The sequence below is a fragment of the Balaenoptera musculus genome, chromosome 4 (genome assembly GCF_009873245.2).
Source record: "Balaenoptera musculus isolate JJ_BM4_2016_0621 chromosome 4, mBalMus1.pri.v3, whole genome shotgun sequence".
Taxonomy (NCBI): domain Eukaryota; kingdom Metazoa; phylum Chordata; class Mammalia; order Artiodactyla; family Balaenopteridae; genus Balaenoptera; species Balaenoptera musculus.
Genome location: NC_045788.1, coordinates 144,838,901 through 144,857,845, shown reverse-complemented (window position 1 = coordinate 144,857,845; position 18,945 = coordinate 144,838,901). Strand labels below are relative to the sequence as shown.

Sequence of the window (18,945 nt, the reverse complement as noted above, 5' to 3'; positions counted from 1 at the left end):
GAAAGAAGTAGAAACTATAAAAAATCATTTCAGAAACGAAGATGGAACTAGAAGGAGCCCAAGAGCAAACAAGACAACGGACACAGAAACCACGAAGAGGAGGAGACTGGAAACTCAACGGAGACACTCCTGGGGAAAGCGACAGAGAAGACCTAACACGTGGGCCATGGGAGCAGGAAGGAGATGCGAAGAAAATCAAAGCAAGGGAAGAGACAGCGAAAAGACTACAATTCTAGAAAACTTCCTTGAAATTAAAAAAAAAAAAAAAGATGTGCAGCTTCTTATTTAAAGATACCTTATACATTGTATGGCATTGATGGTACAGTGGTGAGCGTAGCTGCCTTCCAAAGATACCTTAGGTAAGAGAACGCTGCCCTGTAATAATCAATGTTACAACCATATGCCAGACTTCAAGAAGGGAAAAAAATGTCCTTTTGGCACCTAGAGCAAAACAGCCGGTGACTAATAAGAGAAAGAAAATTAGATTATCGTCAGACTTGATGCTTAAGGCCAGGAGAAAATGGACACATATTTGAGAGGCTCAAGAAAAGAAAATGTGAGTCAGGGATTTTTTTATCTAGCAAAAACAACTTTCATTGCGCAGTGTACAGACTGTTACCAACAAGCAAGAACTCAGGGGATACTGTTCCCATGAACCCTTCCTGAGAAACCAATTAGAGAACCAGCGTGGCAGAAAGAGACTGAATGCAGTCACCGGTGGACTGAGGGTGAGGAGAGGCCGGCTTTGCAGGCCCCCAGCCTCACCCGCCCCGGCGACACAGAGAGCACAGCTACAGGGAAAACGGGTGGAGAAAGCACGTGTGAAAATATTTAAGCTGCTTTCAAAAATCACACAGGTGGTCACGTATTACTACCGTTATTTTGGGGGTGCTGCTTGTGACACAGGATAAAGCAAGTGAGTGATCTTGGGATATTTGAATTCTATCGCCTCCCATCCTGGAGAATCAGGATTCTCAGTAGGGAAGAAGGGAGACACAGGCATAAAGCAGACAGAACGTCAAGAAGGGTTCAGTAAAACCCTGTAACCCTGAATCTGATCGGGTACAACAGTATGAACTCATGAGGCACTGCCTGTCTCCGAGATATAATTATTATACTCATTTTAAATCAGAGCTCTGTTCAAGGAAAGGGTCAACGGCCAGCGGCCAGCCCAGGAGGGACGAGCCCCTGGCCCAGACTGGTGCTGTGAACACCAGGCTCCACGGAGAACTGGCCAGGGCACCTGGTCCCAGCAGACAGCAGGAGGCATCAGGACGGGAGGTCACACCCGAGGACGTGGGAGTAGCTCCCACTAGAGTGCGACAAGAAACAGAATTCATTTTATTGATAGAAGGAAAGAAGCAACACTTACTCTACCTTTCACAGCTGAATTCTACCACTGGGTGACCAGATACTAATGAGGAGGGGAAGTGTCTGTTTATAGTTTATGGCTGACAAGTGAAAAAGAAAGGACAGAGTTAGAACACCACCGTTTAGTGACCCTTAAAGCGTTAATGAATTCGGGACAGAGAATGTCATTGGCTGCCAAGTGTGCTAATTCTGCAAAAGAAAGAAATAGCCCGACAGCGCTTAGGGTCTTGCGAGGGAAGCAAGCCCGAGTCTGACCCGGGGTTCCCTGTGGGAGCCCAGGAGCGGCCGCCCGGCACACACGGAGCCACTCCAGACGGCAGGGATGCTCCAGGGCCACAGAAGAGTCGGACGGGGGCAGCCTGCAGGTTAAAGGAAACTTAAACACATATCAGATTTAAAGAAAATTGGCAGACTAAACTGTGATGGCTAGGACGCTCATCTGGGTGATCAAACGATAAAGAAATGGAAGAAGTGGTGACCACAGAGGTCAGGACAGAGGCTACTTTTGGAGAATGGAGGTGGCTGGGACAGGAAAAGCAAAGATCCATTTCTTGACCTGGTTGGTGGTTACAAGGGTGCTTGCTTTCTAGCAATAAAACAGAGGGGAGAGATGCGGGAAGAACAGCCAGATGAAAAAAGCAAACAGAAAGGAAAGGCTGCACTAAGACAGGCAAGAGTGGACTCACAATTACATTCAAGTGCTCACAGGGGTGAAGGCACGCGTGATGGGAGCGCAGCGTGGGCACGGGCAGAGGGCAGGCCGGCAGGGTCCTCACCTGGGGGATAGACCAGGGCCACGTGGGCCCCGGTGGTCAGCCTGGCCTTCTCCATCAGAGCAGCGGCCACTCTCTCAGCCTTTTTGTGCAGCTGGATGCAGGTGGTGGTGCTGGTGACTGTGCCCTAGGAAAGCAATCGTGGGCACTGCTGAGCGGGGGGCGGGGGACGACCCATGGACACTCCGTGCACAGCCCGTGTCTGAGCCCCTGTGGTCAGGAACCAGGACAGGTGCCACCCCAGACCCGTCTGCAGTCTTCTCAGAGCCTGGTCGCCCACCACAGTCAAAGACTTGGCGATTGAAGAAAACCCTTTTGGCCATTATGATAAAATATTTTAAATGTAACAGTATTATAAAGAATAACATAATAAATATCCAGCTTTTCATTATCTAGTATTTTGCTACGTTGTTTCAATGTCTCTTTTATAAAATAAATCATCACCACTCTACATACACCCCCAATTCCATCCTCTCCCTCCCTAAAAGCAACCCTTATCCTGAATATAAACACACATAGGTAAATGATAAACAATAAATACATACCCCTAAACTGAACCCTGATGCATGTTCAGGCACCCCATCCACCAGGTCCCAGGGCCTGGGTCGCCGCAGGCTGCTCTTACAGGGAGCCTGGGCGGATGAGTGGCTGGCGGGGCGCCCTGCACCTGGGTCTCTGCGGAGGAGAGCTGGGCCAGGGGCCAGCTCCGAGCTAACCCTCCCTCCCCCTGCAGACCCGAGTCAGGCCTCACAGCTCTCTCGGCCCTTCTCAGGAGAAGTAGGGCGCCACTCGGCCTAACCACCACCAGCCTCCAGGACAGCCCAGTGCAGCCTCCAAACCCCTCACTGCTCCTCGGCCGGGGCCCCACCACGCAGGCGCGGGGGCTTTGCACAGCAAGTCAGACTCTCCTCACACCCAAGCCGAGGTACAGAGCGCCATGCCGGGCACGCGCCGGGAGCCCAAAGGCCCGGAGCCCCGCCAGTCCCCAAGGCTAGGGGCCACCTCGTGCCAGGGACACCACCTGCCAGGCACAGGCCTCCTCCCGGGTCGAAGGCCGGCATGTCCTTGGAGACCTAAGGACAATTCAAACCTAAGAAGGTTGACAAGCCAAAAGAAGTGCAAAAACTTACAAGTTTTTGGAATGCACCTGGAGAAGGCCAGGTGGTCTTCTGTTGGTTCCTCCTGAGCTCTGAGTTTTAAAGACGATCATGGGGTCTTCTGGGCTGACTGTGCTCCTGGTGGCTTCTCTGGACACGCCCACCCACAGCCCCCTCCTCCCTGGGAAGCGCCCCATCCGCACAGGCGCTCAGCCCCCACGCAGGCCACCCTCGATCCCGCGGGCCTGCCTCTGACCACCCCCTCACATGCGTCCACGTCCCCACGTCCTCTTCTCTGAATGGTCATCTCTCACCTGGACCACGGCCCCCTGGCCCGCTGCTCCCGCCCTTGCCCTCTTACAATCCAGAGGAATCGCTCAGAATCACGGGCCCCGTCACACCCCTCACAGCTCACGCCTGGGGTCAGCCCAGTGCCCCGGCCTCGCCGCCTCACAGCCCCGGCTGCACTGATTTTCAGCTTCTCACCATCAGCTGACTTTATCCTGGTCAACTGTTACTTATTGGCTTTAGAATTCCATCAGCCATAAAACAAATGTCTACTGAACGCCTTCCAGATCTGCAGATACACGTGAGCCAGGACCACAGCACTGCTCCTGAGCACTGGTTTTCTAGCAGGAAGACTTAGTTCACCGTCTGGCGAACAGGGGCCTTTTTTGTCTTCTTTAACACTGCGTATGTAGCAGGCATCAATCAATATTTCTGAATGAAGGAACAGTGGCCAGTAACGAGCAGTACTGAAAGCCAGGCTGGTGTTTCTCTTCGTTTTTTTTTTGGCTGCACCATGCGGCATGCACGATCTTAGTTCCCCAGCCAGGGATTGAACCTGGGCCCCCTGCATTGGGAGTGCAGAGACTTAACCACTGGACCACCAGGCAAGTCCCAAGGCCAGTGTTTCTAAGACGTCAGAGCGCAAGCGTCCTCGTGGGCCCGGGAGCGCCTGACAGCGAGTCATGCAGGGTTTTCATTGTTATTTTTCATGTTTTCATAGTTTGTCTACTGGCCCGCAACTTACAGTTTCTCCTTTATACCCTAGAAGCTCCTGGTATCGTATAACGCCCACTGAAAGGCACCCAGGATCAGGGCACCAAGCAGTATTTGTCATGTTAAAGCTATCAACAAATGTAGAGAGTCTAAATTCTTAATTTTTACAAAATAAACATTTCCTTTTAGTTCACTTAGGAGTATTTACATGCATACTATTCATAATCAAAAGACAAGGTAATGAGAATTTTCCTGTTAAATATAAAAGCCACAGAAAGGCAACTGTGTGGCTTGTGTGGAAGCTGAGGCTTCCAGAGAGAGAAGCACGCCAGCCGGGGCCTGGGTGCCAAGGCTCGCTGTTCTCCAAACGTGAGGCCTCGAGCCTGAGCACCACGGCTGGAGACAGCCCGCGGCCCCTCACCTACGCGGGCAGCGCGTGGCCTCCAGGAGCGGGCGGCCTCACCTTGGCATTCAGCAGCAGGAACAGCAGGTGCTCGGGCGTGCTGTGGGCCCGCCACTGCAGCACGTCGGGCAGGAACAGGAACTGCGGGGTGCGGGGAGGGTGCTCAGCCCTGGCGGCGCCCCACCTGCCAGGGAGGCACCCCCCCCCCACCGCCCGCCCTCCCGCCCTTACCTTCCTCGCCTGGTCACTGTCCTCCAGGTGAGACAGCTCCCTCCCCGAGGCCTGGGCGATTCTCCTCCCAGCGACCAGATTCCCAACGATCATGGAGGCTGGTCCGACCTCTAGAAAATGAAGGGGGGGTCGTGCGTGAGAGGTGGGTGACGTCTGATAGGCAATCATCACACAACTTTTTATTTGAACAGGCAGGCATTTAATTCTTCACTACGATACAGGTGTTTGGGAAACCAGCTACAAGGGTTATGCTAAGTGACAAACAGAATCTCTCTCTTACAAACAAGCCAGATGAAGACATTCACCACACGGCAGATGCCCTGGGGAGATATGATTAGACCTCAGCCACAGCTTAAAGTATTTACCTCATTGTTTTACTGGCTGTGTTTCATTTAATGGTATTTCATGTATTTAATAATCAGCAAAGGTTAGCATTTACTAAAAATTTACATAACCAAAGGAATGAAAAACTGTACGTAAGAGTTAAACCAGGGAAGGGAAGTTGACCGTTTGTCGGGGCTCCCAGGTCCCGTCAACCCGGTGACTGTGGCTGATGACAGAGCCGAGTAGCGGCACGCGCAGTGCCCACAGCCCCCGTGGCCTCGGCGTGGCCGGCCGCCCCACGGCGCAATGGCGGCCACGGCGGTGCTTTAGATTCCGGCTCCAGGGCTGCTCTTGGGCATCAGTTCCGCCCCCAGGGAGCAGCCTCCACCGCTCAGACGCCAGGCCTGAATCCAGTCCCGGGGTGGGTGCTAACCGGCGGGGGGAACCCCCATCCTGGGGACGTGGGGCGGTGCTCTCCTTCCGGGGGGGCAGGAGGTGGGGACCGACCTGGTGTGCCGTTCATTCGCCCTGGCTCTTAACCCCGACCCCAGAGACGGAGCATTCAACAGGGCTGCACCAGTTAAACACAAGCGTAGCTGCCGCAGTCTGAAGACGGAACAGACGTGTTGCATGATGTACACTAACCTGGCTGTTTCTGGCGAGGCTTGGGAAGGTTGGTAACACACATGTGAGGGCACATCAACACGTTACACGGGTGCAGCATCCCCTCCAGAAAGCGCTGCTTGGTTTCAGAAATGTGAATCCCTCCTAGAGGGGCCTTGGGCAAGGTGTTCGCAGGAACCAGGGCCAGACAGTACACGCCCACCTGGTGGATGCTGTCGATGGCCTGGAAGGGGGGGCATGAGACGGGGAACTGTGACCTCTGGGACGTTTTGTTAGAAGAGAAACATGGCGAGACAAGTGTGCATTTCCTATCACTTACACACACGTGCTGTGTATGTGCACAATCGAATATAAATCTGTAACTGCTCACATTAAAAAAAAGCTGTAAAAGCAGTTAAGTGACTTCCTGTGGGAGAAGCAGTGAACAGCAAGGCAGAAGCTGGACTCCCCGGAATACACCTTGCTTTCAAATTTGGAACCATGGATATATTTTACACACAAAAAACTTAAAATTTAAAAAAGCAAGCCCTAACAACTGAAAGTAAAATAAAACAAATGAACTCAACCGAAGTGGAATCAGGTTGGTGGCACAGCCCCACAGAGAGAATCTACTTAGAGTGACTTTAAACACAGGAATTTCATTAATCCAGTCCCACGGGCAAAAAGAATTGAAAAAACATCTAAAGCTGCGCTCGGAAATTTCACACTTGAGAGGTAGTGTGGAGACGGTTATTTGGAGACTGTGGTGTGTGCAGAGTGGCCTCAGGACATGAGTACTTCTGCTGGAAGTATCACCACTGCAATTTTTCATTGTGGAGAAAGATCGGTGACTTAAGAAAAAACCCTGAGGTCTTGAGCTGGAACTAGCAGCATAAACTCATGATGCAGGTAATCTTGTAAGCAGGTGGGCATCATCTCCTACTCTGCCCACTGAAAAAAGCCAGTAACATCAAGTTCCCAGACAGTGCCCAAATTCCATTTCCCCTAGAAGGCAGCGGGGCCTCAGTAGTGTCAGGTCTAGGACACAAAATGCACCACCTCCCCAGGAATCGAGCTTCCTGTTCCTGGGTGTGGCCTCAAAGAGCCCAGGAGGTGTGTCTAAAGGACTCAAGAGCCAATCCGAAGAGGCTCCCACTGACCATTGTCAAAAATGTAACAACTATAGGGCTTCCCTGGTGGCACAGTGGTTAGGAATCTGCTTGCCAATGCAGGGGACCAGAGTTCGAGCCCTGGTCTGGGAGGATCCCACATGCCGCGGAGCAACTGGGCTCGTGAGCCCCAACTACTGAGCCTGCGCGTCTGGAACCTGTGCTCCGCAACGGGAGAGGCGGCGACAGTGAGAGGCCCGCGCACCGCGATGAAGAGTGGCCCCCGCTCGCCACAGCTGGAGAAAGCCCTCGCACAGAAACGAAGACCCAACACAGCCAAAAATAAATAAATAAATAAATTAATTAATTTAAAAAATATATATATATAACAACTATAATCCACTAGTTCATAGTGAGACAAAAGGCAAAACATCTCCAGGAAGCCAGCTCAGGACCCTAAAATCAACCCTGGATCTCGCGTTCCTGCACAACCTCCAGGTCCCCCGGCGACTTCAGCGCTCTTTGTAGAAGACCCTTCCAAAGCTGCTGCGTTAACGATGAGGAAGGCACAGAATTGAAGCAGCAGCCCCATGAAGCCCTAACAAGCCAGCGGACACAACATGCCACCTCCCATGAGACTGTCAGCCAGAAAATCGAGCCCGAGTCTGGTCAAGCCTCAAGATCTACCCACCGACACGCAGGAAATACAGGAGACAGAGGAGCACACTGAGTGACACCGCAGAGGCACAGCCGTCAGAGCCCAGGACGGGGAGACGTACTGGACAAACAACCTGCCTCTGTCAATAAACAAACTGCAAGAAAAATATGACAGAAGAGGAGTCTATAGATTAAAAAAGACTTAAAAACCAGGCCCCACCAAGTGCAATTTTCACCTTATTTTGATCCTGAGTTTAACACACATACTAAACATCAGATAATCCGGGAAATTTGAATAGTGACTAAATATTTAATTATATATATATATAATTATATATACAATTACATGCAAAAGAACAAAATACCTAGGAATAAATTTAACCAAGGAGGTGAAGGACACATGTACACTATGAGACACTGATGAAAGAAACTGAAAAAGACACAAATAAATGGAAAGATATTCTGAGTTCATGGATTGGAAGAATTAATATTGTTGAAATGTCCATACTACCCAAAGCCATCTGCAGATTTAATGCAATATCACAATACCTATGACATTCTTCACAGAACTAGAAAATACACTCCTAACATTTGTATGGAACCACAAAAGACCCTGAATTGTCAAAGCAATCTTAAGAAAGAAGTACAAAGCTAGAAGTATCATGCTCCCTGATTTCAAACATCATAGAGCTATAGTAATCAAAACAGTGTGGTACTGGCACAGAAACAGAGGTAGGTCAGTGGAACAGAATAGAGAGCCCAGGAATAATCCCACACATATGTGGTCAGTTAACTTACAATAAAGGAGACAAGAACAGACAACAGGGAAAGAGAGCCCCCTCAATGAATGGTGTTGGGAAAACTGGACACCACACACAAAACTAATTCAAAATAGATTAAAGACTTGAATGTAAGACCTGAAACCGTAAAACTCCTACAATAAAACATAGGCTATGGTAAACTCCTTGACATCAGTCTTGGTGATGATTTTTTTGGATTTGACACCAAAAGCAAAAGCAACAAGAGCAAAAATAAACAAGTGGGGCTATATCAAACTAAAAGGTTTCTGCACAGCAAAGGAAACCATCAACAAAAGGAAAGGAACCTATTGAATGGGAGAAAATATTTGCAAATAATATATCTGATAAGGGTTAAGATCCAAAATACGTAAGAAACTCATACAACTCAATAGCAAAAAAAACACCAAAAACAAAAATCAAATAATACAATTAAAAAATGGGCAGAGGACCTGAATAGACATTTTTCCAAAGAAGACATATAAATGGCCAACAGGTATATAAAAAGATGCTAAACATCACTAATCATCAGGAAAATGCAAATCAAAACCACAATGAGATATCACCTCACACCGGTTGGAATGGCTATTATCAAAAGGACAAAAAATAACAAGTGTTGGTGAGGGTGTGGAGAAAAGGGAGCCCTCGTGCACTGTTGGTTGGAAAGTAAACTGGTGCTGCTGCCATGGAAAACAGTATGGGGGTTCCTCAAAAAACTAAAAATAGAACTACTATATGATCCACCAATTCCACTTCTGGGTATTTATTGGAAAAAAACCAAAAATGCTGGACATCCCTGGTGGCGCAGTGGTTAAGAATCCACCTGCCAATGCAGGGGCACAGGTTTGAGCCCTGATCCGGGAAGATCCCACATGTCGCGGAGCAACTAAGCCCATGCGCCACAACTACTGAGCCTGTGCTCTAGAGCCCAAGAGCCACAACTACTGAGCCCACGTGCCACAACTTCTGAAGCCCATGTGCCTAGAGCCCATGCTCTGCAACCAGAGGAGCCACCGCAATGAGAGGCCCGCGCACCGCAACGAAGAGTAGTTCCCGCTCGCCACAACTAGAGAAAGCCCACGCGCAGCAAAAAAGACCCAATGCAGCCAAAAATAAATAAATAAGTAAATAAAAAAATACCAAAATGCTGACTTGAAAAAAATATATGCACCCCTCTGTTCATTGCAGTAGTATTTACAATAGCCAAATACCTAAGCATCCATCAATGGATGAATGGATAAAGAAACTGTGGTATACACACACACAAACACACACACACACACACACACACACACACACACACACAGAGGAATATTACTCAGCCATAAAAAAGAATGAAATCTTGCCATTTGCAACAACATAGATGGGCCTTGATAGCATTATGCTAAGTGAGATAAATTAGACGAAGAAAGACAAAAACATATGATCTCTTATATGTGGAATCTAAAAACAAAAACAAAAAGATGAGCTCATAGACATAGAGGACAGATTGGTGGTTGCCAGAGGTGAGGGGGGGCAGTGGGAGAAATGGGTGAAGGCGTCAAAAGGGAGAAACTTCCAGTTATAAGGTGATAAGTGCTGGGGGTGCCACGTACAGCATGGGACTGTAGTTAATACTGCTGTGCCGTGTGTTTCAAAGTTGCTAAGAGAGTAGATCTTAGAAGTTCTCACCACGAGAAAAAAATTCTGTAACTCTGTGTGTTGATGGACATTAACTAGACGTATTGTAGTGACTCCTTCACTATTATGTACAAAATCAAATCACTATGTGGTACACCTGAAACTAATACAGTGTTACATGGCAATTATACCTGAATAAAAATTTTATTGTTAATTTTTAAGATGTGATACTGGTACTTCTTTTTTAAAGAAAGAGACACTCAAATTTACAGGTAAATCTGTGAGTCCGGGATTTGCTTCAAAGCGCTCCCTAGGGAGAAGCGGGGAGGATGGGCGGGGCACGGCTGGGGCCTTGACTGGTCATTGCTGAAGCAGTGATGGACACACAGGGGTTGTTACACTCTCTTTTGTATGTTTCGTATATTAGAAATATTCCATAACAAAACATTAAAAATTTTCATTAAAAATAAACGTTGTAAATATTAGTAGAAAAACCTACGCTCTGAAGCTCAGAGCTCCCTGGCCTCCCTGACACTGGACCTTGTCTGCTCTGTACAAGTGTCCTTTCTTAGGATTGGGGCCGAGCACACGCCACACAACCAACTGGAGCTATCGGGACACCAGAGGGCTTCCCTGAAAAGCCGCCAGGACTGAAATTCACCCAAAGATTTGTACACTATTGTCCACAGTAGCCTTATTCACAATAGCCAAAAATTAACAACCCAATGTCCACCAAGGTGTGAACGGATAAGCAAAAGAACACAACTTGGCAATAAAAAGGAATGAGCCACTGATCCACACACCACGAGGAACCACACAAACGTGATGTTGAGGGAAAGAATGCCAGACCAGGAGCCCACACTGAGATTCGTCTGCACGGACATCCAGGGCGGGGGCAGGGCTCATCCCCGGCGACACAAAGCAGCCAGCAATTCCCCGTTAGACGGGAGCACTCTTACCTGTGGTTACCTGGGTGCGTACGTTTGTCAAAACTCATCAACCTGGACACTTGAAAGTGGGCTCCTTCTACATGTAAGTTACATTCAGTAAAGCTGAGTGGACATTTAGTTTGTGCTCTTTACTGCAGGCAAAGTTTAGTCCCTTCCCCGCAAAAGAACTTGTTGAATCTAGTTCAGTATTTAAGGATGTAAACGTGGACGTGTAGGGAAGGACAGCGCGCAGCACGCGGGTGAGGCCGAGGGCACGTGCGTGTCGAACGGGTGTCACGAGGTGGGAAGCACGCGGAGCCCCAGCCCGGGCACGAGGGGTTCACTGGGCTACGCTTCCAGCCTTGCTACACGTTTGAAATTCTCAAAGCACAACGGTGGAAACACCGATGCGTGCAAGTTTGCATCTCTCACCCTGGTGGACGGCAGCTCCGCGGGGCCGCCCCTCACCTCGAGGGTCAGCCCGCGCTCAGCCAGTGCCCGCCGTGTGCCCACACGCACCCACCTGCAGCACACGGCTCATCCACTGGAAGCTGTCTTCCTCTGAGGCATCAGGCCGCTGCTCTGCCACCAACACGATCCGGTCATCGTGCAGCACTGTCACGGAGAACACCGCGATCCTGGGGGAGGAAGGGACAGAGATGACCGCCCAGCAAGGGGGGCCGGGACGCAGACGCCCCGTCCCGCCCAGACGGAAGCCGCAGCAGGGTTGGAGGGAGACGCTGTCCAACAGAATTTAAAGGGAAGCAGCCATGAACCTCCTCCAATGTGGATGAAATAAGTTTCGATTCACAAAACAGAAAGGACTTCAGTGCACAGCAAACCACCAGGCACACGTTGTAAAAGAAGGTTTTCCTTAATTGCAATGTTAATCTATGTGATGTACTTCCTTATGCAAAAATCTCTGTCTAGAAGTTCTGTTAATTATCTATTTCTTAGTCCAGGCGAAATCTCTCACCACTCATCACTCTGCTCATGTCTGTGACTGACGTCGGTGGTCGTCTTTCTCATGGCTTATCGAAGAAGTTCAACATGTTCTCCTTTTCTCTGTGTTGCCTTTTTCTTCCTTTGGACTTTGAGTGGATTCTCTTTTTCTTTATGAGACAAGCATCTGTGTCCCCATCACGCCCATCCTGCTGGCACGGCTGCCAAGCTAGCTCTGGGCCCTCACAGACCTACCTTCTCTGGCTGCTCCTTCGGCCGCTGCGCGCACAGGCACGCGCATACGCAGGCACACGCACAGGCACGCGCATACGCAGGCACGCGCACAGGCACGCGCATACACAGGCACGCGCACAGGCACGCGCATACGCAGGCACGCGCACAGGCACGCGCATACGCAGGCACGCGCACAGGCACGCGCATACGCAGGCACGCGCACAGGCACGCGCATACGCAGGCACGCGCACAGGCACGCGCATACGCAGGCACGCGCACAGGCACGCGCATACGCAGGCACGCGCACAGGCACGCGCATACGCAGGCACGCGCACAGGCACGCGCATACGCAGGCACGCGCACAGGCACGCGCATACGCAGGCACGCGCACAGGCACGCGCATACGCAGGCACGCGCACAGGCACGCGCATACGCAGGCACGCGCACAGGCACGCGCATACGCAGGCACGCGCACAGGCACGCGCATACGCAGGCACGCGCACAGGCACGCACATACGCAGGCGCACGCACATACGCAGGCACACGCACAGGCACGCGCATACGCAGGCACACGCACAGGCACGCGCATACGCAGGCACACGCACAGGCACGCGCATACGCAGGCACACGCACAGGCACGCGCATACGCAGGCACACGCACAGGCACGCGCATACGCAGGCACGCGCACAGGCACGCGCATACGCAGGCACGCGCACAGGCACGCGCATACGCAGGCACGCGCACAGGCACGCGCATACGCAGGCACGCGCACAGGCACGCGCATACGCAGGCACGCGCACAGGCACGCGCATACGCAGGCACGCGCACAGGCACGCGCATACGCAGGCACGCGCACAGGCACGCGCATACGCAGGCACGCGCACAGGCACGCGCATACGCAGGCACACGCACAGGCACGCACATACGCAGGCGCACGCACATACGCAGGCACACGCACAGGCACGCGCATACGCAGGCACACGCACAGGCACGCACATGCACACACGTGCACCCACTCTCTTTAATGCAACAAACTTTACCCAGTATTAACCTTTCCTTACTTTCACACATCTTGTTTCTCTTGGTACCTCACCCAAAAGTGTTTTCACAAACATGGTCTTTTTGTGACAAAACTTCTGAACCTTATGTACCCAAGAATACTTTTACTGCAACTGCACAATTAAGCGACATCTTGGGATGAATATAAAATCTAGGTTAAAAGTTCCTCTGAAAAACTTAAAACGTTACTGCACTGTCATCCTCTCACTCCAGCCCCTCTGCCGGGGAGTCTGACGCATGCTGGCTGGAGGCCCACCCCACAGGCCCCCTTCCTCGGGGTCCAGACATGCACCCCCCACCCTGAGTCTGCTCTCAGGATGCCAGCCCTTCTTGCTCTGCTTCCCTCTTAATTTTTCTTTTAAACTTTCTATCTCTTGACTTCTGGAGAAATTTCTTTATCTGGCTTTCCAGCGTGTCAGCTCACTCCACAGCCACCTCTGCCCTGCGTTTACTCCATCCGTTAAACAGGCTTCTGTCGTGACGCCGCGACCTCGCCAGTGCTCAGCTCCGCCCTGGCGGAGGCACGCAGGCCACCTCTCCATCCGCGGGGGCGACCACCCTGCACCCCCGCTAGTCGCTGGGCCGGCGTCACCTCCAGCTGCCGTCCGGTGTCAGTGGCCATGCGAGGCTCCCTAACGCACCCAGGAGCGGGCGTGGGCGACCCCGGCGTCCCCTCGGTGGACACTTGCACTCACGGTGTCTCGGTTTCTGCTGTGAGTCCTGTGCGCCCCAGCTCCAGGCTGCACGCGCCCACCAGGCCTGCCCGCCCTGCTGGTTTCTCCCGAGTGCTTATACGCGGCCGTCATCCTGACCCGGGGAAGGGCCGGCAGACCCCGCTGACCTACCACTGGCAGAATTCCCTGATCGTTTCTTTAAGGTATGTTCAAAGGAAGGCTCCAGCCAGGCTCACAGGCACCCTAGTTTGAGTAACGAAAGCACTACCTTGAGAAGAATAAAATGAAGAAATGCAGTGGCTGAGTGGACCAGCTAGGAGAAGGGGCCACCTCCTCCAGGACAAAGAGCTCGGAGCTGGACGAGCTGGACAGGGCACCCCCTCCCCGCCCCAGCCGCCCGGGGCCCAGGCCAGGGGCCCCCTTACGTGCTCTATAGACATGAGAATCTGTAAAGTGATTGCCTAACACATTCAGAGAAGGTGAACTGACTCTATCCCAGGAGAGAACAGCCTCAGGTGATTTCAGAGAAAAGGGCGCCCTCCACTCCAGGCTGCACTCCCGAGGTTCTCGGGCAGCTGCCCAGGTGCCCTCGCCCTCACGTGCACTGTGCCCCGTGTGGCGTCTGGGCCCGGTCTCCGTGCCCAGGTCAAGGTCTGGATCTCACCCTCTAAGGAACCACGAGCTCTGTGGATGGTGAGGACTCCAACTCTGGCCTCCTCGCTGCAAATGTCATCCTGTTCTTTGTGAAGTTCCTCTGATGAACGGGAATTTTTAGGTTTTGTGTATTCAAATCACTGGGCTTTCCTTCCACTGCAGGAGACCTCTCGAAGGTTAACTAGAGAAGGAACCTAAAGGCACGGCAAGGGGACCCGCAGCGCATCACCTGCCTCTGTAGACAAACTTCATGGGCTCCACGGCCAGTGCGGTGGCCACGATGTCATCCGCGTTGTGTCTGCGGACCCCCACCACCATCAGCCCGTCCAGCTTGCCCACGACGAAGACCAGGTTATCCTGAAGGCAAGGATGCTGGTTGGGCCCCGGACACGTGGGCAGGCCCTGTGGCTCAGGCCCTGCTACAGAGACCCGACAGCTCAGAGACCAGGTAACTCACAGACAGGGCCAGCGGGCCCCCTGCCCACGGTCTCCCTGCCCAGGGAGACCGTGGGCAGGGGCCACCAGGGGTAAAGGGGCCCTAAGCCTGGCGGGCTTTGTGGGGGGAGGGGGGGTGCGAGGGGGCACCCAGGGCAGGCGTCAGCACCGGAAAGGTCAGAGATGGGAATGCAGCTGAGGGTGAAGTCTGTTAAGGACTTGATGCTCCTGCGCTATAGACAGGGCCCCCCAGCTCGGCCCCAGTGACGTTCTGGAGGCCGGGACTCTGTCGCGGGGTGGGGGGGGTCCTGTGCACAGGGGACGCGGAGCAGCACCCCTCCCCAGCTCTGAGCCCATCTGCAGGCCCAGGTCTGCCAGCGGGACATACTCACAGGCCCGATGAAGCCCAGCAGCCCCGTCCTGGTGAAAGGTCTGTCGGAGATGGGCGCGCCCCCTGCCGTGACTGGGACAGTCTGCACAGAGTGGAGAGGACAAGGTCAGGCGTGGTCCACAGGGGTCAAGTGAGCGGCAGGCGGGGGGGGAGAGAGGGCCCGGCAGGCGCTGCCCACACCGGGCATGGCTCCTCAGATGGGCATCGCCGCGTCTCCCTGGAGGGGAAGGGGCTCCCACCAGGGCCAAAGTCCCTGCCGTCTGGTGAGACCTCCATCAGGCTCCTGGCCTCCACGGCCCGTGCTCCCCCTCCTGGCCTGTCCCGTCCCGGCCTGGGGGCTGGGGGGCACTCGCTGGGCTCTCCTGACGACCCTACGGCTCCAGCCCAGAGGCTGGTTTCCCTGGGCCAACCTGGATCCGTCAGGGGCACGAGGCGCCCGCGTACGGCTGGCCTGCCAGAGCCAGCCCTACGCCACTGTCCCCTCCCACCCCTCCGCAGCTGTGGACTCGACTTCAGCACAAAGGTAGGGACCAGGCGCGGACCTCAAAGATGTTCTTTGTGATCCCGAGCAGCCCATAGTACGCTGTCGCCGTCGCGCTGGAGTTGACGCAGATTTCTCCAACTTCATCGGTTTTACAGAGATAAGGGATCCCCTCCACCTTCACAACACACACGTTAGCTAAAGAGAGAAAACAACCCTCAAGGGCACGAACAAAGAGGACACCGAGATGGGTCATGCCCAGAGACCCGCGGGCTTGGCCTCTGCAGGGTGGACACTCACACCCCGCTGGCCACAAGCCTGCGTGTTCCACACACGGTACGTGAAGGTGACAGAAACGCTCCCAGTCACGCGGGCTCTGTCGTGCCCCCGGCCCCGCCCTCCTGAACCCACAGGAGATGGGAGGTGCCATCCGCTCGCACCTTTGCCTTTCGGGCTGGCTCCCACACCAGGCCTGACGACCCCACCCGAGCGTGGGCCCCTCCCGCGGCCCCGTGACCCCCTTCTGTCTTCACCAAGCAGCACGCCCACCCACGTGGCCGCCTGTGGCCCAGTGCCTCAGGAGGGCAGGCAGTGGAGGGTGGCGCTGCTGCGCGTGCGTTTCCCCCCAGATCCGCGCGCTCGCCTGCGTTCTAAACCAACAGAGACCCCGCCCACAGCACAACCAGACCAAAAGGGACAGCCCCTGCGTGCCGTGGTAACACAACCCTGGGGCTGACACAGAGAAGGCTGTGCATCTGCCGAAAACAAGACCCCCCAGGTCCTCACTGACTCAGACCTGCAACAGTCCCGGCCACAGACACACACACACACCTGAGGGAGCATGTGCACATGCGTGCACACACACCACCCACACACCTGAGGGAGCACGTGCACATACACACACACACACACACACCCCTGAGGGAGTGTGCACACACACCTGAGGGAGCACGTGCACACACACACACACACCCCTGAGGGAGCACGTGCGCACACACACACACCCCTGAGGGAGCGTGTGCACACACACCTGAGGGAGCACGTGCACACACACACACACACACCCCTGAGGGAGCACGTGCGCACACACACACACCCCTGAGGGAGCACGTGCACACAACACACACACACACACCCGAGGGAGCACACACACACATACCTGAGGGAGCACACACACACACCCCTGAGGGAGCACGTGCACACACACACACACCTGCGGGAGCACGTGCACACACCACACACACACACACCCCTGAGGGAGCACGTGCACACAACACACACACACACACCTGAGGGAGCACGTGCACACACACCACACACACACACCTGAGGGAGCACGTGCACACACACCACACACACACACCTGAGGGAGCACGTGCACACACACCACACACACACACACCTGAGGGAGCATGTGCACATACACACACACACACACCTGAGGGAGCACGTGCACACACACCACACACACACCCCCGAGGGAGCACACACACCACACACACACCTGAGGGAGCACATGCACATACACACACACACACACACACACCTGAGGGAGCACATGCACATACACACACACACACACACACACCCGAGGGAGCACGTGCACACACAACACACACACACACACACCCCTGAGGGAACACACACACACACCTGAGGGAGCACGTGCACACACACCACACACACACACACACCTGAGGGAGCACGTGCACACACACCACACACACACCTGAGGGAGCGTGTGCACACATATACCTGAGGGAGCACGTGCACACACACCACACACACACACACCTGAGGGAGCACACACACATACCTGAGGGAGCGCGTGCACACACACCACACACACACACCTGAGGGAGCACGTGCACACACACCACACACTCACACACCTGAGGGAGCACACACACATACCTGAGGGAGCGCGTGCACACACACACACACACCCGAGGGAGCACACACGTGCCTGAGGGAGCGTGGGCACACACACAGAACCTGGTCCAAGTTTAAGAATAAAACGAGCCCCAGTATGAAAGTCCTTATACTTTCAATCAAAAGAATCACCTATTACAATATTTCACCATCTTCTAAAGAATTCCTGTGCTCACCACGTAACAACTGAAAATCAGAAAGACTCTGCTCTTTACCCCTCATAAAACGTTTATGCTGGAGTTCCTGCCTCTACAGAACCGATGAGTCCTTACTTCTGGTAGACTTAGGCCAGGAAAAAACACAACTCACGCTTCTAAGAAAGTGGAACTAGAAACAAACTCAAACATCCAGCCTTGTTCTACGTGTCCAACCTCTGGCACACGCACAGGCCCAGACCGCGGCCCGCGGCCCTCCCGCTGGTTCCCATCCGGCCCCCGAGCGTGGGCGGCTCACGCCCGGCCCATGCAGGCCCTGTACCCCGGGGAGCAGCGGACGGGGCGACAGACGCAGAGATGGGGCCGCTCTCCGGAGGTGACCAGGTGGCTTAGCCAGCTGCCCAGAGCCCAGAGGGGCCGGCACGGGGAGGGGGGAAGCTGGAGCAGCCGTGGGGTCACCGCGGTGAGGGGCGCTCCCCAACTCACAATGCCACAGGGCCTCCCGGGCCAGGCTCTGCTCTTAACTCTCCCCCATGACCCTGCACGGGGTCCCGCGTGTGCTCGCGCCTGTGGGGGAGCTGCAGGGCACAGCGCAGTCACCTTCCTGCGCTGGCTGGCTGCCACGGCGGCACAGACACCCCGCGACGCACGCGTCATCCAGGCCCGGGGCCTTTCTGGAAGCACGGGGACCCCTGGGAACCTTCAGGGCCACACTGCCCCCCTAGCAGGCCCTTGTCAGGACGTAGAGACAGTCGCATCACCGGGTTACCTGCACACATCCAGGGGCCTGAGGCTGGCGCCTGGCCTCGGGGGAGGCGTGACGACTGCCTGGCGCGTGGCGAGCACCCAGAGCCCGAGCTCTGGCACTACTTCCCCAACGGTGGGGGACCAGAGTCCGGTTCACAGGCCGTAGACACACCCCGTATCTTAGCACAACTTTAACGTGATACAAAGGGAGGCCAAAAACAAAAAATATGTTACAAATTAAAATCCCAATTCACACGGGGAATCATCTGAAGCCCTCCGGTGCTCGCGTGCTCCAGAGCCCTTGCTGCCACCCGGCCGCAGGAC

At 54.0% G+C, this 18,945-nt stretch overlaps 1 protein-coding gene across 7 annotated transcripts in view; it reads right to left on the bottom strand.

Annotated features, from left to right (window-relative positions):
* Positions 1-18,945, bottom strand: part of DIP2A (disco interacting protein 2 homolog A) — a 93,037-nt gene that overhangs the window by 15,984 nt on the left and 58,108 nt on the right. For 5 of the 7 annotated variants that reach the window (XM_036849932.1, XM_036849933.1, XM_036849937.1 and 2 more), the window contains 8 exons: positions 15,849-15,985; positions 15,308-15,388; positions 14,710-14,837; positions 11,440-11,554; positions 5,847-6,048; positions 4,878-4,987; positions 4,707-4,787; positions 2,148-2,271 (listed from right to left, as the gene is read on the bottom strand). In XM_036849932.1, the coding sequence (XP_036705827.1) occupies positions 2,148-2,271; positions 4,707-4,787; positions 4,878-4,987; positions 5,847-6,048; positions 11,440-11,554; positions 14,710-14,837; positions 15,308-15,388; positions 15,849-15,985 (978 nt within the window). Of the gene's footprint in view, positions 1-2,147; positions 2,272-4,706; positions 4,788-4,877; positions 4,988-5,846; positions 6,049-11,439; positions 11,555-14,490; positions 14,838-15,307; positions 15,389-15,848; positions 15,986-18,945 lie in introns of those variants that run through there. The other 2 variants (XR_005019658.1, XR_005019659.1) reach the window with 2 other exon arrangements.